The sequence below is a fragment of the Oncorhynchus masou genome, chromosome 14, assembly GCF_036934945.1.
Source record: "Oncorhynchus masou masou isolate Uvic2021 chromosome 14, UVic_Omas_1.1, whole genome shotgun sequence".
NCBI lineage: Eukaryota > Metazoa > Chordata > Actinopteri > Salmoniformes > Salmonidae > Oncorhynchus > Oncorhynchus masou.
The window spans coordinates 2,975,018-3,001,778 of NC_088225.1; the positions used below are offsets into that span (position 1 = coordinate 2,975,018).

At 41.9% G+C, this 26,761-nt stretch overlaps 1 protein-coding gene across 3 annotated transcripts; it reads right to left on the bottom strand.

Annotated features, from left to right (window-relative positions):
- Nucleotides 1–67: 67 nt before the first annotated feature.
- On the bottom strand, nt 68–23,530 carry LOC135553957 (oxysterol-binding protein-related protein 7-like). Of its 3 annotated transcripts, none has more exons than XM_064985918.1 (22): nt 23,275–23,530; nt 13,971–14,179; nt 13,622–13,762; nt 13,278–13,331; nt 12,997–13,110; nt 12,453–12,635; nt 12,128–12,260; nt 11,857–11,978; nt 11,261–11,362; nt 8,867–9,029; nt 8,490–8,623; nt 7,571–7,672; nt 7,099–7,279; nt 6,433–6,465; nt 4,174–4,463; nt 3,380–3,517; nt 3,107–3,249; nt 2,636–2,780; nt 2,309–2,459; nt 1,894–2,020; nt 1,432–1,554; nt 68–1,142 (listed from the first exon to the last, which is right to left on the bottom strand). In XM_064985918.1, the coding sequence occupies exons 2-22, from the start codon at nt 14,112–14,114 to the stop codon at nt 1,031–1,033; spliced, it is 2,835 nt and encodes a 944-aa protein (XP_064841990.1). In that variant the 5' UTR covers nt 14,115–14,179; nt 23,275–23,530; the 3' UTR covers nt 68–1,030. The 3 variants fall into 3 exon arrangements, with proteins under 3 accessions (XP_064841990.1, XP_064841992.1, XP_064841991.1); XM_064985920.1 differs by having other exon boundaries at nt 13,974–14,179; nt 23,275–23,529; XM_064985919.1 differs by lacking the exon at nt 23,275–23,530 and adding an exon at nt 21,983–22,056.
- Between the last annotated feature and the right edge of the window lie 3,231 nt (nt 23,531–26,761).

The following is a 26,761-nucleotide window of genomic DNA, read 5'->3' on the forward strand; positions in this document are numbered from 1 at the left end:
ATTCCAGTTAAACAACTGCTTACAATAGCTGTGATACTCAGTTTCAAAGATGCACATTTTGTTTGTTTTGTTTAGTATTTATTTGATAATAGATTAGAAAACAATTCATTTTGGATGATTCCCGCTATAGCCCTCCCATTGTTTTACACTGAAATGTAACAACGGTTCTCTTTTCCGCAAAACCCACTGTTGAAACATCCATAAAAAGGACTTCATAGTATCAACCTAAATCAAGGTTGAAAAGATAACCCTCAAATGCATTTAAACATCAATGAAAACAACTTTAAAAAAAGAAAACGACCCCTGTTCTCTTTAAAAGGGGCGAGGAAGGAGACGGATGGGAGTCATTCAGTGACACATACCAATGTGTCATTTAAAACAAGATGTAAAGTACAACTCGACATGATTACCTAAATATACAAAAACACAGTAAGACCATCGAGAGTGCAAGAGGTAGCCCTTCTTACCCATAAAACCCCATTAATCCACAGCAGTCTTAAAAACGATCCCCTGCCCTGGTTATTTCCCCTTTATAGGAGTGAGCATTTGATATCACAAACTGATTTAAATAAATCTGCATATATATACACGTCAATAAGTGCTTAAATATATAGACATCTTACATAGACAAAAGCATCATGCATCTCTATAACATGCACGGTAACATTATTCAAAATGCTATGTTGGATCTCCGACCACTAATGTGGTAAACTTGGCAGTTAAAAATGCATGAACCAATTTCAAAATCAGGTTATTTTCAAGTCAGTTTACATTTGCGGACACCAGAGCGGTTACTGGGGGTGTGGAGGATCAGCATCAAATGTGGGAACATCAGACTTGAAGTAGTCCTCATCTACTCCACGTTGACATTTCCTCTCTCCATGGCAGACAGTCACCCTGGAATGAATCATCCATGCAGCCAAAACTCCCTTCTTCCTTAGTGGAACTTTAGTATCTGCGTTCAGTAGTCTCATTGGGCTGTAATAGTCTATGATGAAGCCAAAATGACACAAGGCTCTGCCAGGTCTACTCAACACCACAGATCCAAGTTCTTGGTGTTGGCGAAGCCTGGCTGATCACGGATCTTCCAGTAGGTTCCGTTGCTCAGCCAGCTCTCATTCCCTGCCGCATCCAGCTCTTTCCTGAAGGAGGGAAGAGTATATTTACTTTCTAGTGTGAGGTAACCTTTAAAAAGGGGCATCAATAGAGGCCTTCAAGGAAGCACAAACACCGCATGAATGCACAATGTCACATCAGCGGTCACCAACTCACGTCCTGGAAAAGCTACAGGTGCAGGCTTTTATTCCAACCCTGCCCTAACACCCAATTCAGTTAATCATAAAGACCCTGGGATAGCGGTGTTGGTTACCATTTCGACAATAAATGCTCTTTGATCGCGTAAGGCAGGAAGGGACGGTTGGCGAGACTCACCTGAAGAAACGAGGCACGTGCTCCTCTCCCTTCTTGGCCAGCTCTTTTCGTCGCTCCCTCTGTTTCTGCTCGATTTCCTCCTTCTTACTGTCAGCCCCGGCTACATCTCCCTCCTCCAGGATCCTACGGGGAAAGAACAGTGGAGAGATAAAGCGCTTCTGCTGCACTCCGCATGAAACAACCTAAGGCGTTAGCCGGGTCAAATGTATGTACCGTGCCTTCGCACGCAGCCACATCGGATGTGGCATCGCATCAATGCACAACACAGCTCCCCTCAGTGGGGTCACTGAACGATACCACCAACATGACCTACTGAACAGGACCCAGAGTTCTTCCTGGTTATATCGCATTCATGAAGTATTCCTAGCCCTACTTCCAATGCATTTGACAAATATAATTATGTGCACATGGCCAAACATCCTCTATGTATGCATTACTGAGCAGGCTGGGTGGTGGTCTCACCTCTGGTCTGGCCTATAGCGGGTGTCTGAGGGAGGCAGGACCTTCTTCAGCTCAGGGGTCAGCTCATTGAGCTCCCTGGCGTAGCGACTGAAGCCATAGTACTGGAAGTGGTCATCAGCCTGAGGGTCTGGAGATGGGAGAAGCAGGGTACTGTGTGAGGCGATACATAGTGCTGGTACTATATAGAGTGGATTACCGACTCCGCGATTGTGGGAGAACATCCATAGTCTTGCACAGAGGATCAAGATCGAAGACAGAATTCACAGAAATAGTATGGGATTAGGGAAAATATAATAGGCACAATGGTGTGGATGACACACTTCTATAGGATAAACTATAATATCAACATTGGATTAGAGATTAGGATTATCGTACATAGCAGATAAGGGATTAATAGGATAATAGCAGTACTCACTGGGCTTCCAGATGCACTTTGGGTTAGGCAGGGTGTCACAGAAGATGCCCTCGTGCCATAGCCCACCGAACCGGTGGACCACCTCTCCCGCTTGGTTCAGAACCTGGCCCTGCACCTCATTCTTACTCGTCTCTGAGGTCCAGTAGCGGGACTGAGGGAGAGAGCAATGTCAACTGAGTAGGTCCTTCCATATGTAAAGCTTGGAAATGTCAAATGTCTAGACCCCATTTAAACTGTTGACCATTTATTTGATTCATTATGGGTGCCATTATGGGGTTATTCTTCAATTGAGCTTTATGTTCTATGGGCACCAAGCAGGGGTCTCACCTTGACGAAGGAGATCTTGCAGGTGCAGATGTCACTCTTGGTGTTTCTGATGGTTACCTCTCCGTAGTGCTCCAGCCACCTCTGCTGACTCAGGACGTTGTGGACGCAGGTCACCGCCTTGTTCCACTCATAGTGATCCCCATATCTAGAGGGCGGAGGGAGAGAGAGAGAGAGCCATGGGTTTAGTACAACTAGATTGAGACACGCACTCCTAAAATTCATGGACACCTGAGGCGGATTTCAATACTATGAACCTTTCATTGAATAACATAGTAAATTATACTTTCAAGCACGTTACAGCTAACAAGTAGAGCATTTTCAAATCTTAAAATCAGCTCAATCAAAACACTGTCCTTGAGATGGTACTGTGAACAACTGAGAAATACATTCAAAACGACGATGTGAAAGTAGGGTTTAAATTCCTCCTTTATTTGGTCAAATAATCATGACGGAATTGGCATAAACGCTCACTTAGGCAACTTGACATTCACTGGACCAGAGGAGATGATCTCCAAAGACTTTCCCCAGAACTTGTTCTTCCATTGCTGGTCTTGCCAGAAGGTGAAGTTCTCAGACTCTGCGTGCACGGCGGAGCACGGCGGGTGGTGGCTGACCTGGGAACAGAAAGGAAGCGTTAAATAACTAACTATCTTCAGTGGAAGACACCCTGGATCAGCTTTAGAGGTTACTTGCCTTGCAGATGGTATCTAGGATGATTCTGGGTCAGGGTGATTCAACTCCTACCTGCTCAGCGACGTAGCGGAAGCCGCGCTCCTTGCGGTGGCTCTCGTAAGTCTCTCCCAGGACGGGGTTGAAGGGCTTGTAGCGGTTCCGCCAGGTAGCCCAGGCATAGCCAGAGATGGAGAAAACTGCAATGTACAGCTTCATGAAAAATAAGATATGGGAAAACTGATGAGTGAGACCACACCCATCAAAAATATCAAAATGGCACCTGCCAAATTACTTACTATACGTAAGAACCACAATATACAGTTTTACATACCAAATCTGCAATTCACATTGACCCCATTCGTTGTTTTCAGATTCTCTAATGCACACACTCACACAGCAGACTTTCACATACGCTGCTACTACTACTCTGTTTATTATCCATCCCGATTGCCTAGTCACTTTTACCCCTACCTACATGTACATACTGCATTACCTCTACCTCATACCCATGCACATTGACTCGGTACTGGTACTCCTTGTATATAGCCTCGTTATTGTTATTTTATTGTGTTGCCATTATCTTTATTTATTCTATATTTTTTTGTTGGTCTTTTTAACTCTGCATCGTTGGGAATGGGCTCGTAAATAAGCCTTTGGTGGTAAACTGGTTGTATTCGGCACGTGACCAATAGCATTTGATTTGAGAAAGTGTAGACCTTGAGACCAATAGCATTTTTTCAGATTTCAACTTAGCAAATCTACAGGGGTATAAATTCACTTGAAACAGCACCGACGCTGGTATCGCAGCACAAACCTATACTTGAGCTGCTTTGTTGTAAGGTCAGGCATGTGTCGGGCCACCTTACCATCCTTTCGAAGGGGTCCTCTGTGCGGTTGGCGATGTCCAGAAGCTCAGAGTACTCCAGCTCTTCGCTCACTCTCTGCAGCAGGTTCAGAGGTTCGTTGAGGCCACAGGGCATGGACACACGTGACAGGTCCTTGCCAATGTTGTTGTACAGGATGGTCATGATGCCAATGTGGCTGTTGTCGACACAGTTGGCGGGCAGGACGGTGCGGCGGCCTGTGTTGGTGGGCACGGTGCTGACCATGTCCGGGGCTTTGGACACGCTGGTGCGGTAGTTCAGGGTGGCAGAGGCTGCCATGGGGAGAGGGCATATGACAAAAGATTAGATGGAATTCTATATACATTTTCTATTGAATCTCATGTTTTTTTTAATGATTACACCCAGCACTTAGGGCTTGAAAGCTTGAATATATATATTTAAGTAAAATAGACATGGTTCATAAGATTCAGCCCTTAAAGGGAGAGTTCAGGATTTTCTCCGGGCCAGATGAACTTGTGGATACACTTTATGTCTCCGCGTTCAGTTTGAAGGAAGTTGCCAAATAGCATTAGCTAGCATGCTAGCTGTTCATGTAGACTTTGTCATTGCGCTAACGCTAGTTGGCTTGCAGGCAGCTCTTATGGTGTGGGGTGCATTTTCCTGGCATGATTTGGGGCCACTCAACCCCTTAGATGGAAAGTTAACAGCCAGTAAATACACAGCCATTCTGAGTGCTCACCTTCAACCTATGGTGAAGCATTTATATGGTGAAGCATTTATATGCTGAGAGGAGTGGCCTCTTCCAAGATGACAATGCCCCCACCCACAAGGTACAAGGTTTGATGAGCATTAAAAACTGGCCATCTCAGTCACCAGATCTCAACCTAATTGAACAGCCTGGTCTCAAGAATAGACATAACATAGTAAAAGTAAATCCAGGACACTCAAATTAGTATGATTTGGTTAGATAAAGACCAATGGTTACTTAAGGCAAAAACAAAAAGTAGGGTGGTGGGTGGGGTTGGATGGGTGGGCGTTTAATGCAAATGTCTAGAAACTCAAAGGTTGCAAGTTCGAATCTCAGACAACTTCGGCATTTTAGCTAACACTTTCCCTAACCCTTTAACCTAACCCCTAAATTGAACTAACCTTAACCCCTAGCCTAGCTAACGTTAGCCGCCTGGCTCGAATGCGTAACTCTATTTTGCAAATTCGTAACATATAGTACAAATTGTAACTTGTGATGGAGTCCACAAATACAAAGCATACGAAATGGACTGTCTTGGATTTACATACAGAATAATACGAAATGCTCTGAGACCAGGTTGAATCGAATACTTATGGTAGATTCTGGAGCAGCACTTGAGCCAGCATTTTCTAACACCGAATTTCTCGTGGAAAAATGGTGTCGCAACCCTCCAAGAGAGTTCCAGACGCTTGTAGAATCTATTCCACGGCGCATTGAAGCAGTCCTGCCGGCTCAGGGTGACCCCAGCGCCCTATTAGGACCTATGTTGGTGTTTCCTTTAAATTTGGCAGTTAACTTCATACTGGACGCAGAGACATGAAAACGCTATCCACGAGTTTATCGTGGATAGATACACGGTAAACAAAATACATTTTTATGACTGAATGTATGCCAGAGTGCCAATGTCTCTTGTTTTGACTTGCAGACACGGCAACCATTAGAGGACCACAATGGAAACAAATCTTTAGACTTTGTGCATTTAATCCTCAGCAATTTTTGGTACATTAATTTGTTGCCTAGTGTGGTTTCTTTATGCATTTTAAATAGTCAAATCAAGGTTTCTTTGACCAAAACGCTGACCCATCCCTTTAAAAAGTCTGAAGGCCCAAAGCTGTCAAGAAAAGGGGGATGGTGAGAAGCAAAAGTCAGTCAAGACATGACAGTGGAGGCTCGATTTCTCCATATTCCAAATTAGAGTTGGATCGAGGTGGAAGGTATGAAGTTTAAATAATGAAATGTCTACACAGATTAGACAATAATGAATTTGTTAAAACTGTCACCAGTCCCACAAAACCAAAGACACCTCAGGAGGACAAAGAGGAAGGAGGAGAGTGATGATAAAATCGTGCTAATAGAATGAGTAGACTCCTGGGACGTTTGCAGGGTCCAATCAGCATGCTTGCATTGAAAATGTGCCGTTTTCAAATAAATGATGTGCATCAATGAATTAAATCGATCCACACGGGACTTCCAATATGGCCGCAATTCACCAGCACTCTGATGAAACTTCAGTTTGATCATTCCCAAAATACCTTTTGTTTGCAGTTGGTCCGGTGATACTCCCTCTGCAGGGAAAGTAGAAGATATATTCAGAAAACATAATAAAATGCCATTTGTACACAGATTACACACACACACACACACACACACACACACACACACACACCCCAACGTTGGTGTCAGACAAGTTTATGAGTACAGCTACCTAGATAGCGCTGGGCAATATGGACAAAAGTCCATATTTTTACTGAATTATCAGGGTAACGATCACTTGAATGACAAGCTAACATTAATGTGGTCCCAGTTTCTTTTTTTTACATTACCCTTAAAACTACTACTTTGAATGTGGGGCCATCAATTGTTCTGTTATTAACAATAGCGCACATTTAACACTTATTTCAACAGTAAATCAGCCCAGTCCATCAGTAAATACGTCCTTGCGATAAACGGTCGGTATCAATCATTTTCGGTTTATCGTCCGAGCTTCACTAGATACTGCTGAATTTAAAACAAATCAAATGCATATTGCTATTTACTTTAAGACAAACACTCAAAAATGGACCACATAGACCGAACTGCACCCAAGGTACAATGGGACTGCTCAAACACAATATTATAGAACACATCTTCAGAGTTTCCGTTCTATTCATTCTACTTCTATGGCCACAGTTGAATAGTTCTACACAGTGGCCGCTCACCATGGACCTCGTCTGGCTCAGAGTTACTGGTGGTGGTGACGTCACTTAGCCCGGATTCGTCAGACTCCTCGTCGCCGTTTTCGGAGTTCTCACAGACGATGACATCTCTGGCGTCATAGTACTCGGCCATGGAGTCGGCCAGCGAGGGGGTGCGCTGCACAGAGCAACCCTTAGAGGGCGTCTTCTCAGCATGGGAAGGGAAGATATAAGAGTAGCCGAAGGAGGTAGAGCAAGATTATAGTTAACAGGAAGCAAACGAAAGGAGGAAGGCTTCCAGATGGATAAGTGATGTCAGTGATGTCTTACAAAAGAGAGTCAAGGAAGAAAAGCGTGCTCATTTGATAGAGAATCCCTTACAGGCACAAACAGACGCAGAGACAGGCAGACACCGTACACAGCTAGAACACACACACTCAGAAAACAAGTGGCATCCTGCCTCTTCCTGAGTGGGGGTTGGCGGCTGAATACACACCTGGTCCTGACGCACAGTGCTGTAGGACTCCTTGGAGCCCCCCGTGGATCCAGAGGAAAGGGACAGGGAATGAACTTTGGTTTGGCAAGACTGCACCTCCAGCTGGATACACGCAAACAGTGACTTATTAGTATACGGTAGAGAATTGTATGAAAAGCAAGCACAATATTAAGCTCATTTTCCATTTCTTAAATCTCCCATTATTTATCAACCTTGGCCCACATGCAGGTAAGTTGGACAAAATGTACAGTATGAACATTTGGAAGTTTTCAGCTTTGTCAGATCCAGCCAGGACAAAACAATTGATGCAGCTTTCAACCAAAACAAACTATCCTAGTTCTGTTTTCATAGTAATTAGTGACGTTCAATGACATCTGGTAACTCGGATCAAATAGATTCGTTTGTGGGAGGTTTTAGCTCTTTCACCAAGATAAATCTAACAATTTCCCTCTGTGTGAAGTGTCTTTACATTCGAAAATGTATTTTGTTCTTGTATCCAGGCAGGCTCAAAACAGGGGAACAGGGAGGAACGATCCTGCCCCTGATGGGCAATACCTAGACGTCCCAACCCCAAACAGCCCAAACCAGTTCTGCCTGGTTTCACACACACTTGAACAACAGCAGGCTGAGACTGAAGTAGATTATGGAAGGAGAAAGCAAGAGAATAGGTGTGGTCCATAGAAACCTCTGCTGTGTGTGTGTGTGTGTTTTAAAAAAAGAGACCACAGTGTTATTGACTAAATGTGAACCGGGCCTTTCGATTGGTCGCTAGGTCTCTTCCTGTTCTTGTTACTTCTCAGAGATCTAGGTCTCTCCTTTGGAGCCATTAACAATGGTTTGTGTTGTCAGTGTATGGCAGGATGTCAGTTTCTGCGCGTGTACTGTACATGTGAGTGTGTGTCCAGGGCGGGCCTCTTACCTCAGACAGGGTGCTACACAGGGTGGCCAGTTGATTGGAGGTGGATGAGCGTAGGTCGGGACCGGTCCAAGCCAGCCGGACCCGCTCACGCTCCAGCGCGAGCACCTCGTGGATAGATTTGAGAGACGCATGAACTGAGAAGATTATGGCAGACCAATGTCATTTTTCATTCGATTTCCTGTTGCATTCGTCCATACCAACACACATCCCTAAGCAACTACGTCATCACTGGATTGCAGTCATTTTTTTCTTCTTCTAATGACGCAGAACCAGCTTCACTATAACACAGTTCTACACGTGCGCATTTCCTACGTGGAACTTTATTAAACACCCAAATCGAATGAGCCCTAAAACCCTTGTAAACACCCCTCTCTTACCCTTTTGGGACACAGCACAAATGTCCTGCTGGATCTTCTTGGCTTCAGGGGAGGTTATGAGAGGATTGGAGAGCTGCGAGTACACATAGTCTGGGATGGATGGCACCGAGGAGGCTTCCACACTCAGGTGGTTGGACGATGTGCTCAGGTGGCTGGAGGTAAACTGAGGGAGGAGAGGGGGAAGGAGGGAGGAGAAGGAAAAGTATGTGTGTAGAGAGCCATTTTTCCACCCCCCCCCTGTCACGTTTGAGCGATGCACGGCTAGCATCAAAAAGCCCTGTAGCTACAGTATATCAGAATAGCGTTACATTGACGTCGGGAACCTTGACCAACGTAATAGTGAGTGATGACCATGAACACACAAGAACGATGGATATAATTATGCGCAACGAGTACATTATTCTCCTGGCTTGATCTAGCTCTATTTGTGATATTTTACCTAGCCTCGTTGCTAGACCGTTACGCAAACCAGTCCTCCGATGACATCTGCCATGTTGTAGACGACAACCATCTAATTACATGTTTGTTAACTTGCATGAGCTGCCTCAAGTTGAAAGTCGTCATTCCCTTCAATTTAAACAAGCCACTTTGACGCCTAACTGTGCACACAACTTTTCATGACGCAGGAAACTAGTTTATATATTGTATGTTACGAGCGTTACTTCTTTTGTAGAACCTCTGCAATCTCGACTGCTGCGTTTTTAACTTCTTTATTCTAGTCTTTAGAAAACCCCATCTCGTCAGCTATAAATACACTATAGCGCAACCATAAGATTATTGTTTACTCAATGTGTTTGTACCAGTCCCTAAATCCTAAATTAAAAATGAGGGGTCGGGCAGGAACCAGTGGGTGAAAGTGGAAGAGTTAGAAGATTCTGAAAGACCCACCACACAGAAATGTCTAGAAAAATGTTCATATCCAACGACTAATGACTTGTACAGTGGGTTTCAAAAGTATTCAGCTCCTTGAATTTCTTCACATTTTACTGTGTTACAAAGAGGGATTCAAATGGATTAAGTCTTTTTTTTGTCAACAATAGACAATATTCTAATGTCAAAGTGGAAGGATTTAAAAATATTTTTTTAATTAAAAATTAAACACTAATATACCTTTGATTAGATAAGTATTCACCCCAAAAAGTCATTACATGTTTGAAACACTATTGGCTTGTAAAATATTTGCCCATTATTCTTTTCAAAATTCTTCAAGCTGTGTCAAGGTGTTGGAGGATTAAAGGGAGACAGCAATTGTCAAGTCTTGCCATGGATTTTCAAGCAGATTTAAGTCAATACTAACTCCGGTCTTCTTGGTAAGCAACTCCAGTGTAACTTTGGCCCATGGTTATTTTATTCATTTAACTAGGCAAGTCAGTTAAGAGCAAATTCTTATTTACAATGATGGCCTACCCCGGTCAATCCCTAACGACGCTGGGCCAATTGTGCGCCGCCCTATGGGATGTCCTGCTGAAAGGTGAATTCCTCTCCCACTGTCTGGCATATAGCAGACTGAAGCAGGTTTTCCTCCAAGTTGCGGCCCTGTGTTTGGTTCCATCCCATTTATGTTTATCCTGAAACTCCCCATATGTTGATGACAAGCATACCCATACCATGATGCAGCCGCCACCATGCTTGAAAATAAAGAGACTGAGTTACTCAGTCATGTGTTGTTTGACCCAAACATAAGGCTTTGCATTTAGGTCAAAAATGTTGTTGTTTTTTACCCCAGGATTACTTGTGTGTTTTGGAATCATTTTAATCTGTATATTTATTGGTATTACTATTTACAATGTCATTCAGGTCATCATCATAGTCACTACAATGTTGACTCATCCTCAGTTCTCTCCCATCACAGCCATAGAACTACATAGTCATGTTAAAAATCACCAATGGCCTCATGGAGACGTCGCTGAGCAGTTTCCTTGCTGTCCTACAGCTCAGTTCAGAAAGACGACCATCTTTGATGCATCTCGGTGGTATTAATTATGTCATTTTTTGGGGGGGGGGCTAGTGGTTAGAGCGTTGGGCCAGTAACCGAAAGGTTGCTGGAACGAATCCCCGAGCTGACAAGGTAAAAACATCTGCGGTACTGCCCCTGAACAAGGCAGTTAAAACACTGTACCTAGGCCGTCATTGTGTATAAGGATTTGTTCTTAACTTCCTTTCCTAGTTAAATAAAGAATAAATTGTCAAACTACATTTTACTCCTGAACTAATTTAGGCTTACAGGTGAATACTTATGCAACAACTATATATTTTAGCCATGACATTTATGTTGGATAATTTTATCTTTGACAGAACATTTTGTGTACAATGACAAAAATAAATAAATAGTTAAATCTATTTAATCCCTCTTTGTAACAACATACACCCACTGTATAGGACATGAGAACTTACCATGCCGCAGGTTTCGACTCCGGAATGGGTGCGAGAATGACCAAATAGCTTGTTCGTAGTCTTCCTCTCCTTCTTGGCCTTGGGGATATTAAGTGTCAGATTCTGAAAGACAAGTAGAATAAATATGCTCAGAATAAAGACGAGCCAGCAACTAAATTAATATTCCAATGTCATATAAATATCAATTTTATTTGGTCACATGTGCCGAATACAACAGGTAGACCTTACAGTGAAATGCTTACTTAAAGCATTGTTGGGTAAGTTTAATAAAAAATATTTTACAAAAATATATATTTTTAAAAAGCTCAGTAAAAAAATGAAAATAAAAGTTACATAATTAAACAGCAGCAGTAAAATATCAATAGTGAGGCTATATACAGCGGGTACCGGTACAGAGTCATTGTGCTGGGGCACCGGTTAGTCAAGGTAATATGTAGAGTTAAAGGGACTATGCATAGATAATAAACAGAGTAGCAGCAGCGTAAAAGAGGGGTAAAAGAGGGGTCCGCGTGCTCACCTCAGAAATACAGGTGTTTTTTTTATAGAGTACTGATCATATACGGTTGTGGAGTAGTGGTTAGAGGCGGTGACCTTACCTGCAAGTTGATTCGTCGCTCTAGGTCACTGTTGGAGATGGGTTTCTGGCCACTCTCCAGCCAATTGAGCCTCTGAATGAGCTTGGCCAACTCAGTCAAGTCGGCCTGAGAACGAGCTAGCTCTGTGGGGGTCAAGGGTCAGAGAAGGTTATTAAGAAAGGTTTGGAGCGGAGGCTTAGCTCTGAGCTCAAAGTAATATTGGATATTCATTTAATGCTGAATTGTAAAGTGATAGCCTTTATTCCCTAGCTTCACCCTGGCAATACCTTACCTTGGGAGCAGGTATCGGACTGGTGGGTCTGCTGGAGCCATGCTGCCACCTTGCCGTTGACCCCTGGGGCTGCTGTGGGAGAAACCTCCATCTCCGCCTGGTAGACAGAGGCAGAGCTGGCATAGTGAGGGTACTGGAAACCACATGATTTGGGGACAGAGGGAAAGAGACAGAAGAGAAGTCAAGTGTTAGAGAACTTTTATAAAGTCCTCTTGTTCTATTCAGAATATCACTTAATCCATTTTGTTGGGACCAGCATATATTTGGTTGTACCACTGCGAGTAGCAGACCGCACTGCGTCATGCCCGTTTCTCTGTTCACTCACCATGCCTGGCATTGCAGTTTGGTTTCTCTGGGCTAGACTGGCCATGGCTGGCAACAACGTGCTGTTGCCCATGGTGAGGGCATGGAGGACTCCGTGGTGGACACCCAGGGCCTCGTTCTTCTTGAAGACACGATGGGCACACAGCTTGGTCAGCCATATGTAGAACAAGTCATTGTTCTTGGTCTAACAGGAGAGTGAATTTTACATTAATGGGGATATAGATGGATAAGAAACAGATGTGAAAAGGAAACCTGCGCAGTTCTTGACAGAAACCGGTGCGCATGGCACCGACTACCATACCCCATTCAAAGGCACTTAAATATTTTATCTTGCCCATTCACCCTCTAAATGGCACACATACACAATCCATGTCTCAATTGTCCCAAGACTTAAAAATCCTTCTTTAACCTGTCTCCTACCCTTCCTCTACACTGATTGAAGTGGATTTAACATCAATAAGGTATCATAGCTTTCACTTGGATTCACCTGGAAAGTCTGTCATGGAAAGAGCAGGTGCTCTTAATGTTTTGTATACTCAGTGTACCTTGAGGTGGTATAAATAGTCTCCATTGTCCAGATCGATGCGCTTGGACTTTTTGTTGATGGACATGACAGCGAGGCTGACATCCAGGGAGCCGTGGAGCTTTCCTCTCTGGATCTGACGAGTGGAACATTACAATGGATGAAAACGCTGCGCTTTATTGTCCAAAATGTATATAAAACAAGAACTCCGTAGCCTGTAATGTTTACAATATGGCGCCAGACGATTTCAGAAAGATTGCCCTCATTCCTTGAATTTGTGTTTTTAGTAGTGTGGATACATACATCCTGCTGTGTCTTTGAGTACTTGAGGATTCCTTTTTCCAACAGGAAGTACCTCTGAAAGAAGAGACCGAACCACATCAGACAGGGGTGTATTCATATGTGCACACCAGTAGCAAAACATTGTGCAACATAAAAAAAATATATATATAAAAAATACACTTTGCAATGAAAACAAGTTTAGTTTGGGAAACCCTGTATTAGTCCCTTCAACCCGAGTATCTTCCATTTCCTTCCGTTTGGTTCCTACTGAATACACCGCAGGAAGTCAGAAGTGATGGTGAAACAACTAATTGGCTTTGACAACTGCACTTTAGTTGGCTTGCCAAGTATAGCCTTCACATTACCTTGTGCCAGCCCTTCATAGGGTACTTCCTCCTCTTCATCAGAAAGCCCTCACAGATACCAGGGACACTCATGTCCAGCCCTGACCCGATCCCCGAACTCATGTCCATATGGTCTTCCAACACCTCCCAGTGCCTGGAGTACTATGGGGGGGAAGGAGATGTGAAAACCTGTGTTGCATGGTCCATCAAGAACTTCATACTCAGTGAGTTGCATCCATAGACATATTCATGATGGTTATATACATCATTGGTTGCATTATGGTGTAGAGAGGAGACCCAATCATATACAAAGACGTGCACAACTCAAACACACTAAGATCATTTTCATCAAGAGGAACGACTCGGAAACTACCTGGCGGGGGTTGCGCGATGACCCAGCGCTGCCGTTCTGCGAGTGGCCGACCTTGGATACTCCAGCGGGAGACTTGTCCAAACTGCTCATCACTGATTGGCTACTGTTGAGTGAGGGTGGGCACACCCGAGGGTCCATCATTACGATTGGTCGCTAGAAGTAAGTCTGCTTTACGGAAAGGTTCCCTCTGAGGAGGAAACACAGCTCTGTGGAGACAAAGTTACAGTAAAGTGAGGAGACATAAAAAAAAAAAAACATGGTGGCATTTTACTGGTTTCACATTTGGCAACTTCATAAGCTTTATCTGTCTAATTTTTCAACCATGAGAAATCAGTCTTCAATTCAAGTGGTCAGGACCACATGTGTGCTGCCCCTGATGCAGTTGGCCCTTGGATCATGAGTAAAGGAGAAGAATGAGAGACAACCTTCACATCATCCACCCCTCAACTTCATGGTTGACTTGGCCTGATAAAAGACCATGGTGGACAAACCGGTAGTAGACAAGGTCCAGGAATACTGACCAAAAAATATGACGACACAACATCAACAATGATTCAAAGACACTACTAAAAATGTTAAATTGTCAGTATTTTCAAAAACACGCTACTGTTAAAACAATATTTTCCCGAAAAAGTTTAAATTAGAGACCGAACCTGCAGCATGTGGGATTATCAAAAGTATCAAACAGACAATCTACAGTAAAAAAAAAACAGAAAAGTTTATATATATTTTTTTTAAACACTACCGGTCAAAAGTTTTATTTTTACTATTTTCTACATTGTAGAATAATAGCAAAGACATCAAAACTATAAAATAACACATATGGAATCATAGAGTAATAAAATGTATTGAAGTAGTTCCCACATATGCTGAGCAATTGTTTGGCTGCTTTTCCTTAACTTTGTGGACAAATTTCCACCAGTCTAATGTCCATGGCTTGTGTTTACTGGCTAAAGCAAGTCTCTTCTTTATTAGTGTCCTTTGGTAGTGGTTTCTTTGCAGCAATTCGACAATGAAGGCCAGTGTCCTCTGAACAGTTTATGTTGAGATGTCTGTTACTTGAACTCTGAAGCATTTATTTGGGCTGAAATTTCTGAGGCTGGTAACTAATGAACTTCTCCTATGCAGCCGAGGTAACTCTGGGTCTTCCATTCCTGTGGCGGTCCTCATGAGACACAGTTTCATCATAGCGCTTGGTTTTTGCAAGTTCTTGAAATGTTCCATATTGACTGACATTCATGCCTTAAAGTAATGCCGTTTCTCTTTGGTTATTTGAGCTGTTCTTGTCATAATATGGACATAGGCCTTCTTTTGTAAAAGACCATCTTCTGTATACCCCCCTACCTTGTCACAACACAATGGATTGGCTCAAACGCATTAAGGAAAGAAATTCCACAACATAAGCCACACCTGTTAATTGAAATACATTCCAGGTGACTACCTCATGAAGCTGGTTGAGAGAAAGCCAATAATGTGCCAAGTTGCCAGATATAAAATATATTTTATACTACATGATACCATGTGTGTTATGTCATAGTTTTGATGTCTTCACTATTATTCTACAATGTAGAAAAAAGTCAAAATAAATAAAAACACTTGAATGATTAGGTGTTCTAAAACTTCTGACCGGTAGTGTACATGCATAAAATATAAACACAAGATGTAACGTGTTGGTCCCATGTTTCATGAGCTGCAATAAAAGATAACAGAAATGTCATACGCACAAACATATTATTTTCTCTTAAATTGTGCACAAATTAGTTTACATCCCCGTTAGTGAGCATGTCTCCTTTGTCAAGATAATCCATCCACCTGACAGGTGTGGCATACCAAGAAGCTGATTCAACGGCATGATCATTACAAAGGTGCACCTTGTGCTGGGGACAATAAAAGGCCACTAAAATGTGAATTTTTTTTCACAATGCCACAGATGCCTCAAGTTTTTAGGGAGTGGACAAATGGCATGCTGACTGCAGGAATGTCCACCAGAGCTGTTGCCAGAGATTGAATGTTCATTTCTCTACCATAATCCTCCTCCAACATCACTTAAGAGAATTTGGCAGTACGTCTAACCGGCCTCACAGCCACATGTTTATGGCGTTGAGTGGGTGAGCGGTCTGCTGATGTCAATGTTGTGAATAGAGTGCCCCATGGTGGAGGTGGGATTATGGTATGGGCAGGCATAAACTATGGACAAGGAACACAATTGCATTTTATCGGTTAGCAATTTAAATGCACAAAAATACCGTGATGAGATCCTGAGGCCCATTTTTAAGGTCTCTGTGACCAACAGATGCATCTGATTTTCTGTCAAGTGAAAACATGGTCTTGTATTTGTTTGTGTCTATTTTCTTATTAAACCCTGTTTGATTAATATGTCAGCAAACGCAGGCATGATATTCTGAACCTACACATCCATGCATAACTGACCAAAATATGAAAGACAAGTATTGTCATTTTTTATTCTGTAAAGTGAGTGCGCAAGATGTGAAAGAATTATTGTTATCCATCAACAATGACAAGCAACCCAAGTCTGACAACTTGGAAGGAAAATTACCGAGGATGATAGCGGACGATATTGCCACTCCTATTTCTGCAATCTAAGCTAACAGGAAAGCTTATGCTCTCAGGGCTTTGGAGGGAAGAAAAAAAATAGTTCCATCAAATAGCCAACCAATCAGCCTGTTACCAACCCTAAGTAAACTTTTGGAAAAAAATGTTGCTTGACCAGATACAATGCTGTTTCACAGTAAACACATTAACAGATTTTCAGAACGCTTATAGGGAAGGGCATTCAACATGTATGGCACTTACACAAATGCCTGAAAGAAATGTATATAAAGATTGTAGGAGCTGTTGTTAGACTTTAGTGCAGCTTTTGATATCACTAATGAACACAATGGAAGCCTCTCCCACATACTCCAGATAGAGTCAGGCATTCCCCAGGGCAGCTGTCTAGGCCCCTTTTTTCAATCTTTACTAATGACCTGTGACTGGCTCGGCGTGTCGATGTATGCTAATGACTTAACACCAAACACATCAGCTACCACAACAAGTGAAATCACTGCAACACTTAAAGAGCTGCCGTCAGTATCAAAATGGGTGGAAACAAATAAGTTAGTCCTAAATATTTAAAACTAAAAGCATTGTATTTGGGACAACTTGTTCATTAAACCTCAACTAAATATTGTAATGAATAATGTGGAAATTTAGAAAGTTGACTAGACTAAACTGCTTGGAGTAACCCTGTATTCTACACTATAAATGTTCAAAACAACAATAGCTAAGATTGGGAGAGATCTGTACATAATAAAGCCTCGCTCTGCCTTCTTAAAAATGCTATCAACAAGGCAGGTCTTACAGCACCTCGGTTTTTTTGGACCTGGACTAGTGTCCAGTCATATGGTCAGGTGCCACAAAGATGGACTTTAGAAAATTACACTTGGCCCAGAACAGAGCAGCACAGCTGGCCCACAAAGAGCAAAAATGTATAATATGCATGTCAAATCTCTCCTGGCTCAAAGTTGCATTTGTGCTAAGCATTGACATGTTGAATGTTCGTTTAAACTACTAGCACACAGTTCAGACACCCATGCATAAACCATAAGACATGCCTCACTGAGGTCTCTTCACAGTCACTAAGTACAGAACAGACTATGGGAGGTGCACAGGACTACATGGAGCTCTATTCCACATCAAGTAACTCATGCAAGCAGTAAAATCAGGTTTGCAAAAAACCCATAAAAATCCACCTTACAGAACAGCGGGGACTGTGAAGAGGCACAGACACAGGATAACATACTTACTATACCAGCAATTCTCAAACTCGGTCCTCGGGACCCCTAGGGTTGCCCGTTTTGATTTTTTCCCCAACACTACACAGCTGATTCAAATGATTGCAGCTTGATTATTAGTTCATTATTTAAAAAAAAAGAAAAATCAGCTGTATAGTGCTAGGGCAAAAAAACATGAACCACTTGGGTACCCGAGGACAGAGTTAGGGAAACCCTGCACTGCGCGTGCACACACACACACAGTGTTGTAGATAGGTGGTGGTAGAGTAGCAGAATGTGGGTGCACACTTAATGTGTTTTGAAATGCCTTGACAGCAGATAATGGGGATCCATAATAAAGAGAAATGTCTCATGTCTGGTAAGACTTGTGCCATTCTGTTGCTTATGGGTTTTGTTCTTATTTTTTTGCAATATATGAATGCATGGGTCTGTAATCTGCAGGGGACTTTGTTGTTGTTTCAGGGTTGAGTCCAAGAAAGCTGTAGAATCAGTCCAACATAATTCTGTTTGATATAGACATTCATAGTGACTTTCAAAATGGTTATGTACAGCTTTGTTACTAATTAAAGCATTTGTATCCTTAGCTTTTAAAGTTATGACTGGTTTGGTGTGTACTCATTTTATGACAGCTGCAAGTGTTTACCAGGTTTATTTACCATTAAATAGTAGGCTTTATTTGAGTTTAATCTGTAGTTGTTGGCTCTCTTCAAAAGTAAAGTATCATATTCCTGCTTAAATTCATTATCTTGTAAAGATTTATGGGCTTTTTCTAAGAGTGATTTATTTCTCTTGAATTTGAATTTCTAACTCAGATTTAACTTTGAGTATGAGATTATCATTCCCCTAATGTACGCCTTCAAAGCATCCCAAATAATATTAGGGGGTCGGAGTTTCTCCTCTTTGTCTACAAGTGTAACAGTAAAGGTCTTTGTTCTCTCGTTTACATATTTAATCAATTAAACACGTAAAGTATATAATATATCACAACATAGGCCCGTTACTGTTCTCTTGGATACTTGTGTTGGATGGTATAAAGGAACTATTATCAGGTTATCAAGCAGGGTTATGCTGCACATCAAAGATGGGAGGGGAGCCAAGACGGAAAGTAGGTTGCACACCCCAATACCATACATACAGGACAGCCACGGCAACCATGCGTCAACTTCATATCGCTGTTATTTTGAGTGACAACCAAATGAGATGCCTTGATTCACGCTGGACATCAATAATGAAACTAACAAGTGATCGCTTTTGCGCTGTTTTTTTTGGGGGGGGGCAACTTTAAAATGACCAACATTGAAGCCATGCATCCGGTAGATCAGTACTTAGAAATTATTTCCTTGTTTAGGAATCGTCCTCTGAAGTTCAGATGCCAAACGATGGAAGACGTTCCCCGAATGCTTTTGTATTCAACACCACCTGGCTGGGACATCAAAGTGACAGTAGGCATATAGGCAAAACATCCTTTATTGCCTACCCTGGTGATAATGTAGATGGTTCTAGCGATAGAACCTAGGATAAGATCCTCTTCGTCACTTCGACTTGATTTTGGCAGCTATATTAGATGTAGTATTCGTTTTATTCTTAAGATACATTTTTGGTCTCAGTCACATTAGTAATTTAATCCCGCGTTAGATATCGGTCGACAAACTCGGGAAAAAAATATAGTTTTAATCAGTCATTTTAGGTCACATAATAGGTCAGAGCATTTTGTTTTTAACTCAACGATTTATATTTAGCTCTAACTTCCATCATGTGCACATGGGGCGGCAGGGTAGCCTAGTGGTTAGAGCGTTGGACTAGTAACCGGAAGGTTGCAAGTTCAAACCCCCGAGCTGACAAGGTACAAATCTGTCGTTCTGCCCCTGAACAGGCAGTTAACCCACTGTTCCCAGGCCGTCATTGAAAATAAGAATGTGTTCTTAACTGACTTGACTGGTTAAATAAAGGTAAAATAAAAATGAAAATAAAATTCAGATTGCCTTTTCCAACTAGTCATACCCTAGTCATACCTTAGCTGGCAACATTGCTTTTGTGGCAGATTATGACTTGCATTGGTTACAATTACAATATAGGCTATAAAGCCTTGGCTACAGGTTAAATCATTTACAGCTCAGATTCTCCCCATAATAACCGTTCAAAGGAGAGGGGAGTGAAGTGACCTCCCAGGAACGGTGTGTGTCAGAGAGACAGCTTTTCTCAAGCAGCCAACACAGCAGAAAGTCGTTACAGGCAAAGAGGTAATGAGAGGATCGCATTAAATATTCTGATAAATCACGCATGCTGATAATTGGGCAAAACAGATGAAAAGGAGCTTCATGTCAAATTGAATGTCCATTAATTCCACGTGGAATTCTCGTTTTCGTTACATTTGTCAACGAAAATGAAAATGAATTACTCTTTTTTTTTAGGGCATCTGGTCTTGTTATCATCAATAGTTTGTCAGGAAAAATAGGTTGTTGACGAGTATCATTTCTGGTAGTTACTGTTGACAAAATTGATTGAGGGGGTATCATCGAGTACCAAAAAACAGAAAAACTCCAAAATCCCTCAGATTAGATTTAGCTGAGGCAGCCATTGTGATTAAAGTAGCTCCATCAATTGGTGGCGCACACCAAATTTCCAAACTCCACCAAACTGACAATATTTTCTCATTCTATAGGGATTAATACGAGTTGCTGTTGATGATTATTTACAAAAATATCTACAAATATGGTAAGAAAAATGTAACACATACTGTAATTTACAGTGAGTCAACTGAAACTGCACTCACGCCCTCCTGGGTGGCGTCAAAATCATTTTAAAATATACTGAAATACACCCATCAAACAACTGTATTCCTGAATCTATCAGACCAAATGACTTGAGGCTTATGTCATCATGATAACTAGGCTGGAAGATGGAGAACGTTACAGGGACTGACACATACAATAACCATGTGGAGTATGTCTCCTTGTTTTCTGGTTGAACGACAAAGTCACTTATTTTGAATAAGATGTCAACTACGTTTCTCAGGCCTTTAAAAAAAATAGTCGAACTTGAAAATGCGACGTCTGGATAAACAGGAACTTCCTGCTGGCATTGATAAAGATCGAGACAGCTGCATAATATTACGGTTTGAATGAGAGAATTTGTAGCTATTGACACATACGCGACACCAACAAAACATGAGCTTGTTCTGGATGTTTGATTAATTTGGATCAGGATCAAATGGGACTATACAGCTCTGTGTACTCTATAACAACCATAGCAACTACCAAGGAACTCCTAACAACTAAGCCTAAAACAACTACAAACACAATCCAGCCGCTGTAGCTTACTCCTGATTGCAGGCCAGAGTGGCAATCACAACATCAGAGTCTTGGTTGGAAGTCGAAGGCCTAATATGAGAATGTCTCTGAAGGAGATTATTAGAACACCTAGGAGAAACTGCCAGAAGAGGTAAAGAAAATGTACAAGGGGGAAAGACTGTCGGGTGCCGGAGGCGTAGGGTGAAGGAACAGGTTCCTGTGCTCTGACAGGAATGTGCCTGAGCTGCCACACGGGTCCCAGGCAGGGCCCCTGACACTGCTACTGGGACAGCCGGGATGTTCCACCTTCTAGACTAGGCAGTTCCAGTGCCATGGATATATAGGCCAACTGAGTTGTAGGTTTGGAAATCCTCCATGAGGCATACAGTGAAAGTGTCCTGGTGTGAGGAGGGATGGTTTTGGGGAGGGGGGGATTTCCAATGTAAACTATGTTGGAAGTGCAAGTTCTAAGCCTGATCCAAGATGATTCCATCATGGCTGACATTCTGCAGGACTATAGCTGTTGGACATACTGGTAGCATTGGTCGAATCACATTCGACGGGCCCACATGCACACCATATTCAATCCCATTTCTACAACTTGGGTTTATCATAAACAGAAGTAGACACATGGCACAATCTAAGCTTTTAAGCTTCAGTAAGGCTGGGATACAACACTCCTAAATGCTCATCCTGGCTGGCCATCTGTAAACCTTAGACATTGATCATTACCCCTATCATATGTGCTGTTGAATAAGCAGTGATGTAAAGTACTTAAGTAAAAAAAATACTTTAAAGTACTAAAGTCAGTTTGAGTATCTGTACTTTATATTTTTGTCTTATTTAACTTCATTCCTAAAAAAAATGTACTTTTTACTCCATACATTTCCTGATCTAAAGTACTAGTTACAATTTGAATGCTTACCAGTAAAGGAAAAAAGGTCCAATTCACACTTGTCAAGAGAACGACCCTGGTCCTCCCTACTGCCTCTGATCTGGTGGACTCACTAAACATAAACGCTTCCTTTATAAATTATGTCTGAGTGTTGGGGTGTGCGCATGGCTGTCAAAAAAGGGACAGTTTTGTGCCATCTGGTTTGCTAAATAAGGAATTTTATGTATAGCATTCACTTTTACTCAAGTATGACAATTGAGTACTTTTTCCACCACCATACTTGAGTACATTTAAAATCGGATTATTTTGGACTTGTACTCAAGTAGTATTTTTAGTGGGTTACTTTCACTTGAGTCATTTTATATTAAGGCATCTTTACTTTCGCTCAAGTATGACAATTGAAAACTTTTTCCACCTCTGAGAATAAGCAACACTGTGTATATATAGCAAGAATAACAAACATTGTATCACAAGATCCTCACTGTATTCTACTCGTTGACTAAAAACGTGTTTGGTCCCTGGATTTGAGCACACTCGCGTCAACACACAAACGCTTCAAAGCCATAGATGGCTAATAATGTCACGACCAGGGGGCCAATTGCTGCTCAGAAAAGGTAGGACTAATTACAGTACTGTTGTGACTTTTGTGCCTTCGGAAAAGTTTGGCATCAAATGTTCAGAAAGCTGAAAAAGCCAGCCAGGTCACCTGTGATTACAAGTCAGTATTTGACGTTTACCCATGTCTGGGGACGTCGGGAGACGACGTGGAAACCGTCCAATAGGGGCAACAGTGAGCGATGGGGTTGGCAGATGGGCATCTGCATCTGGTTCCAAAGGTTGGAATTTCGAACCCAGCAATGGAAAGTTGTATGAGATTTTTGTTTTAAGCCTATCCCAAACCTTAACCATTAGGAGTTAATGCCTACACTTTGACGTTTGCAACAACTTCGAAATTGGATGTTTAAGAAACATGGATGAACGTCTAATTCTGATGTGGGACTGTGAGAGCTAATTGCAGCAGTCCTATCTATTAAATAAATATCCTATGATGAAACATTTGAAGTTCCAGGTCTCCAAAATATGAGTTTTGTTTTACTTTAAAACATAGACCTAAACAATGTAAAGGAAACTAAAAAACTAGAAATCCGATCTGTAATTGATCAAAAATAGCGTACCGCAATATCAAACTCAATGGCAATGGAAGCAAAACAAACAATTACTAACAATTCCCGCAAATCAAACATTCGTTTCAACTAATTGATTTTACTTGCATCATGTTCATTTATTCCCGATTGTCAATAAAATAAGAACGAAAAACTCACCTGACAACCGTGAATAATCCAAGTAGGTGGCCAGCATGAAACGAGACTGATTTTCACATCCCGAAATCTCAAGCAAACTTCCAATTTGCTTCCGCCCATTTTGTCGTAACCCGAGTGTCTCAGGGGAAAAAGGTGTGCCGCGTTCAAAACAACTGTAAACTCGGAACTCGGAAATGTCCTACTTCAGTGCGTTCAAGACAACTGGGACTCGAAAAACGAGCTTCGACTTGGAAGAATATTTTGAAGGGTCATCCAACTCGGAATTCCAAGATGGAAACTCGGGCATTTTTCTAATAGTTCCGACTAAGGTTTTGATTTGACCTCATTTTTTCCCCTACTTCCCAGTTGCCAAACATACATTAGTTATCAACCCTTACCTCTCCAAACTCCTGACGCGTCAGAGAAAGATGGCATGAAATGAATAGGTCATTTTTATATAAATGTTGTGCCACTAGTGCACACATGATTTGATTGACTTTGCATTGATTAGTCAGTACGATTAGCAAATGATTAGGCTTTTGGCTTGTTCATTTTATGAATTGTAGGTTATATTAGATTTTATTGTAGGTTATATAGATTTTTCAATTTTTCCTTTCTATTGTGTTATTGACTGTATGTTTGTTTATGTGTAACTCTGTGTTGTTGTTTTTGTCGCACTGCTTTGCTTCTCTTGGCCAGGTCGCAGTTGTTAATGAGAACTTGTTCTCAACTGGCCTACCTGCTTAAATAAAAGTGAAATAAAAATAAATTACAAATATTCACTAGTAATGTGTTTTAAATTAAAATTGTTTACCAGAATATGCCTAATAAACCACATGTTCACAAAATGAAGTCACACACAGTTTAAAAAATAACATTTGTAAAAAGTTAGCTTTTGTTTGGTGTTGAAAACGTTAGCATTTGTTTGGTGTTGTTTTGGGGGGGGGGATAAACCACCTAACTTTTTCTCATAAACAAAAAGACACTCCAATGTGGTATTAAATCTAGTGATAGCTACACACAAGATGCACTGTTAATAAAATAGGAAGCCTGTGCCTTGCTAAACTGGTATGACCGACACCTCAATCATGCCCTGGCAATGTGAAAGAATGTGAGGTATTCTCTCTCTCGGCTGTTGACAGGAGTATCGACATTTAGGATCAGGCTCTGCTGCTTTGAGAAATTCTAGAGCATGTGCATTTCAACTCAGGCACAAACATGTACGTAGTGCTGCTGAGCATGTGGTCGCATGTGTTGGCTACCTTTGAGTCATTGAGCAGACACTCTTATCCAGAGCGAGTTGTCATAGTGATGCATGCGTTTTCATCCATACTTGTCCCCCGTGAGAATCAAACCCACTACCCTGGCGCTGCAAGTGCTATGCTCTACCAACTGAACAACACGGAACTACACACAGGCTTTACACACTTGTGGGGGGAAAAATGTATGCATATACATCTAAATACACACAGACGTACAACACGATGCCGTACACCGATTATGCGGAAACAAACACTCGAAGCACATTCGCAGAAATTCCCACGCGTGAGTACAGTAGCCAATTAACAATGCAGGTGAGATAAAAGTCCACCCGAGTTAAACTTTTCAGAATAGTTGATATTAGAAGTTGTTTGCATGTATGAAACGTATTCACAGTAATGTTTTACTGTGAGAGAAATCTGATATTGCCTGACGGTTGAAGTCTGTCTTTAAGAGTCCACAATTCTAAGGCAAATCAGGTTCTTAAACATCAAGGGTGGAGCATGGGAATAAAAGACGAGGATAAGATGCAACAAAAACATTTTATTTTCCGTTTCCAGCTTCACAAGAAAGGCACAACGTGGAATCGACGTTGACGTCTGTTTACAGTGGGACGGAACTCCTGGGGCTGAAGAGGCCTGAGTCTGTGTAATGTTACTGGCTAGCGCTCGTGAGTAAGCTGTGATATATGACCAGTGGTTGTTACTGTAGAAATGCTCAATAATAGGCTAGAATTATCATGGAATGTGATATGATAGGCTTACATGTTTTATAGCAGTTGCATTTTGTTTTTCTCCGAGCTTATGATTGAGGTGTCCTTCATAACGATAAGGTAACAGGGTTCAACCCATCCACTCACCTATGACCCGACCTTGACCTACAGCATGCATTTTCTACATCCTGACCTAAAATCTCTTGAACATCCATCTTATACACACACGCGTGTCAAGTACTTTATGCATAAACGTGACAACACATCCATTCGGTAACCTCCATACCATAACGTGTTAGTGGAAGGAGGAGGTGAGATGCTTCACAAGTGTTTGGTATCACCTAAAGGCTCGATTCCTGATGAATAGCGACTGCATAGTTACTGAAGAAAGACAAAGCCTAATAGACATGTCTGTAGAGTTCAGTTGTTAACATGTGTCTTACATCTCTGTCAACTGTCAGCATTTTTCTACACCTCAACGAAAGATAAAATGACTGGTAGTTGGGTCAGTCATTTGATGTAAATTGTCCACCGGAAGAGTTTGCTTACAGTAAACTGACTCAATTAATGTGGTATCTCTACAGCTTGATGTTTTGAACAGCACATGTGAATGGTGCAAAGTGGGACTATTTGCCACATACCAAATTGGGCTTAAGGACTGGGTAAGTGGGTGACGGTGTCCTGTGACAGTGGGCGATGATGCTGGTAGGTCAAAGTTTAAATCAAGGAAAGCTTATTCCTCTCAAATTTTGTGCACAAATTTATTTACATCCCTGTTATTGAGCATTTCTTATTTGCCAAGATAATGCATCCACCTGACAGGTGTGGCATATTAAGAAGCTGATTAAACAGCATGATCATTACACAGTTGCACCTTGTGCTGGGGACAATAAAAGGCCACTCTAAAATGTGCAGTTTTGTCACACAACACAATGCCACAGATGTCTCAAGTTTTGAGGGTGCGTGCAATTGGCATGCTGACTGCATGAATGTCCACCAGAGCTGATGCCAGAGAACTGAATGTTAATTTCTCTACCATAAGAAACCCAGTGTCGTGCCAATGTTGTTTTAGAGAATTTGGTGGTATGTCCAACTGGCCTCACAACCGCGGACCACATGTCCAGGGAGCGTTTGGGAGAGCGATTTGATGATTTGTTAACAGTTCGCCCCATGGTGGGGTTATGGTATGGGCAGGCATAAGCTACGGAAAACGAACACAACTGCATTTTATCGATGGCAATTTGAATACACAGAGATACCGTGATGCAATCCTGAGACCCATTGTCGTGCCATTCATCCGCCACCATCACATAATGTTTCAACATGATAATGTAGGGCCCCATGTCACAAGGATCTGAACACAATTCCTGGAAACTGAAAATGTCCCAGTTCTTCCATGGCCTGCATACTCACCAGATATATCAACCATTGAGCATGTTTGGGATGCTCTGGATCAACGTGTACGATGGCGTGTTCCAATTCCCACCAATATCCAGCAACTTCACCCAGCCATTAAAGAAGTGTTGGACAACATTC

Bases quoted from the DNA above. Each gene is read 5' to 3' on its own strand.
- LOC135553957 (XM_064985918.1), bottom strand. From the start codon at position 14,114: ATGATGGACCCTCGGGTGTGCCCACCCTCACTCAACAGTAGCCAATCA. The intron at 13,332-13,621 runs GTAATGTGAAGG...CTCTTCTTTCAG, and splicing joins CTATGAAGGGCTGGCACAAG to AGGTACTTCCTGTTGGAAAA. The intron at 7,673-8,489 runs GTAAGAGGCCCG...GCGTGTATCCAG, and splicing joins TGTGTAGCACCCTGTCTGAG to CTGGAGGTGCAGTCTTGCCA.